This window comes from Rhincodon typus, chromosome 41, assembly GCF_021869965.1.
Source record: "Rhincodon typus isolate 14 chromosome 41, sRhiTyp1.1, whole genome shotgun sequence".
Lineage (NCBI taxonomy): Eukaryota > Metazoa > Chordata > Chondrichthyes > Orectolobiformes > Rhincodontidae > Rhincodon > Rhincodon typus.
Window position 1 is genome coordinate 6,944,009 of NC_063372.1, and position 2,394 is coordinate 6,946,402.

General features: G+C 43.3%; 1 protein-coding gene across 1 annotated transcript in view; it reads right to left on the bottom strand.

Annotated features, from left to right (window-relative positions):
- LOC109926052 (histone-lysine N-methyltransferase 2D-like) overlaps positions 1–164 on the bottom strand; it is a gene marked incomplete at its 3' end in the record, with an annotated part of 22,324 nt that extends 22,160 nt beyond the window's left edge. The window contains exon 1 of the mRNA XM_048618857.1: positions 69–164. Within this exon, the coding sequence (XP_048474814.1) occupies positions 69–164 (96 nt within the window). The remainder of the gene's footprint in view (positions 1–68) is intronic.
- Positions 165–2,394: the final 2,230 nt, after the last annotated feature.

A 2,394-nucleotide genomic window follows, 5' to 3' on the forward strand; every position in this document is an offset into this window, starting at 1 on the left:
AGGGCCTGCTGTGTTCATCCAGCCCTGCACCTTGTTGTCTCGGATTCTCCAGCATCTGCAGTTCCTACTATCTCTGCTTGCTTCTCTTGTCTCTTTCGGCGTGCCTGTCGGAGCCTGCAGGCGGCGCCAGCGGGCTGGTGTGCAAAGCTGCGACAGCGGCCCATCTTGCATTCGTCGACTTGTTGGTGAGCAGGCGCGGAACGGAAGCGGTGTTGTGTGGATGGGGGAGCGGAGGTGAAAGTCCGGCGTGGGGAAGAAAGCGGCTGAAGGAAAGCTGAGACAGCGATCAGTGGAGCAATGGAGTCGGTAAGTGAGAAAGCGGCTAAACCCCCCCCCCCCACCACCCCGGTGAAGAGCCGGCCGGTGGACGCCACCTACTTCCGCAGCATTAATGCATTAAACAGCGCAAGTTTGTCAGATGAGTCTGATGTAAATGATCTAATTGTGTTGTGATCCAATTGCATCCAAAATGGTTTAAAAAGCATTGATAATGATGGGGTATTTAATTTTTCCTGTGGCAGCTCTACTTTTTGGGACTAATTGTGTTTTGGGTTTAATAAGAATTGGAGAAGGGGTGTCTTTTAGTCGGAAGGGAGGTTGCCCAGATTTGCTGTCGAGAGCCATAAATCGACTAACTACTGGAAGACATCATGCCAAAAAGGAAGGATGAATATGGCAATGTATTTAGTTGTTTTTGGTGGGGTGGGGAGTGTAGGGATAAAAGGAAAGTGTTGCAAAATCTCCCATATGCGTTTGTACGTATCTAATTGAGTCAAAAGAAGAAATTGTCGAAGGGATGGAATTGATAGGATAACCTTTCAGTGCTTGCTTCTCACCCGGCAAAACTACTAGCCTCCCAGTTCCGGCTTGTTCGGGGTAACTGTTACAAAGTGGACGGCACACAGCCCCCCGTTTAGATTTGAGAAAGACCTCCGAGAGAGTGAATCGAACTTTTTTTCTGGTTCCTGGAACATGACTATTATCCTTACTTTTGGATTTGTATAATATTTGTTGGTGTACATATATGACCCATTGTTGTTTTCGCGTTCCGTCTAAATTCTAAGCAACTGGTATAAAGTATTCAAAAGTAGTTAACAACAAATTGAGTCTACTTGAAAGTTCGGTATTGTGCACTGCTTCCTTTGCCACAATGTGGAGGGGCCGGGGTGGACAAAGTCAGAAATCGCACAACACCAGGTTATTGTCCAACAGGTTTATTTGAAAACACAGGCTTTGGACTGAGGCTCCGAAAGCTTGTCCTTTGTCACAATGTAGCCTAATGAAACCAAGGTCTTGAATATGGAATTTTTAAAAAAAATTTCCCCCAAATGCTGAACAAGTTATTCTTTACTAAAAGCAAGTCGTTGGTTATCTTGGGGACTTGAATTCAGTAACTTTCCACCAGAGGCCAGGGATATAAACAGAGAGTATTAATATACTCTGTGAATGTCCAGGTCATGCGCCTCTTTCCAGCAGCCCCATGAAACATTGCAGGCAGGGAGATTTGTTCAATGTGCATCCTCGTCAAGTGCTGAACTTTGGGAGTTCTAACTGTATTGACCAGAAGCTGATGGCTGTGGGAAGAATGAACTTCAAATCCAACCTGCTGGCAGAGGCCTTCAGTATTTTTTACGTGCACTATTGTTTCTCAATCTTTCATTTTTGTGCCTCAGTGTTGCAAACATTCTTTAATCACCTTGTATTGCAGTTGCTGACTTCCATTTTCTTGTAATGAGAAGTTCTTTTGAAATTAATGGGTTATCATTCCAATTTGCAACTACCATTGTTGTGTTTAATTCTGACTTGTTGAAATGAGATTTGAGACAAGCCTGAGGTATCATGTTGGAAATCGCAACAGAAAAGAAATGTCATATTCTAGTACAGTTGTACTGTATCTGCGTGTCTCACATCTTGTGCATTTAGTTTAGTTATTTTAATCAACCTGCTCAGATGTGTTATGACACACCTCCAGAGCAGTTAGGACTTGAACTCAGATCTTCTGGCCTAGAGGTAGGGATGCTGCCACTGTGCCACAAGATCTTAATACATCCAGAGTGTGCAGATGTTGCACCCCAGACATGTTTTACTGAAATATTGTCTTGAAATCCTGCATGCTTCTGATATACTTGAAACTTTCCAAGTACTTTTCAATTTGTTCAGTTTCTTCAAGCATTGAAAATATAACTGATCTGAGGCCCACTTGCTTAATAGATGGATTTTGTGGCCTCTTCCTAGTTTACTTTGTCTGAACCCATAAGCATAACATTCTAATTCTTTCCACCCTGTGGTAGTCTAGCCCTAGTCTAGCACTGCTATTGCTTAAAAAAAACTCCTTGTGGTCACAAGTTAGATTTATTGACCACACTTTACCCAAAGAATTTTGTGCCAAGTTCA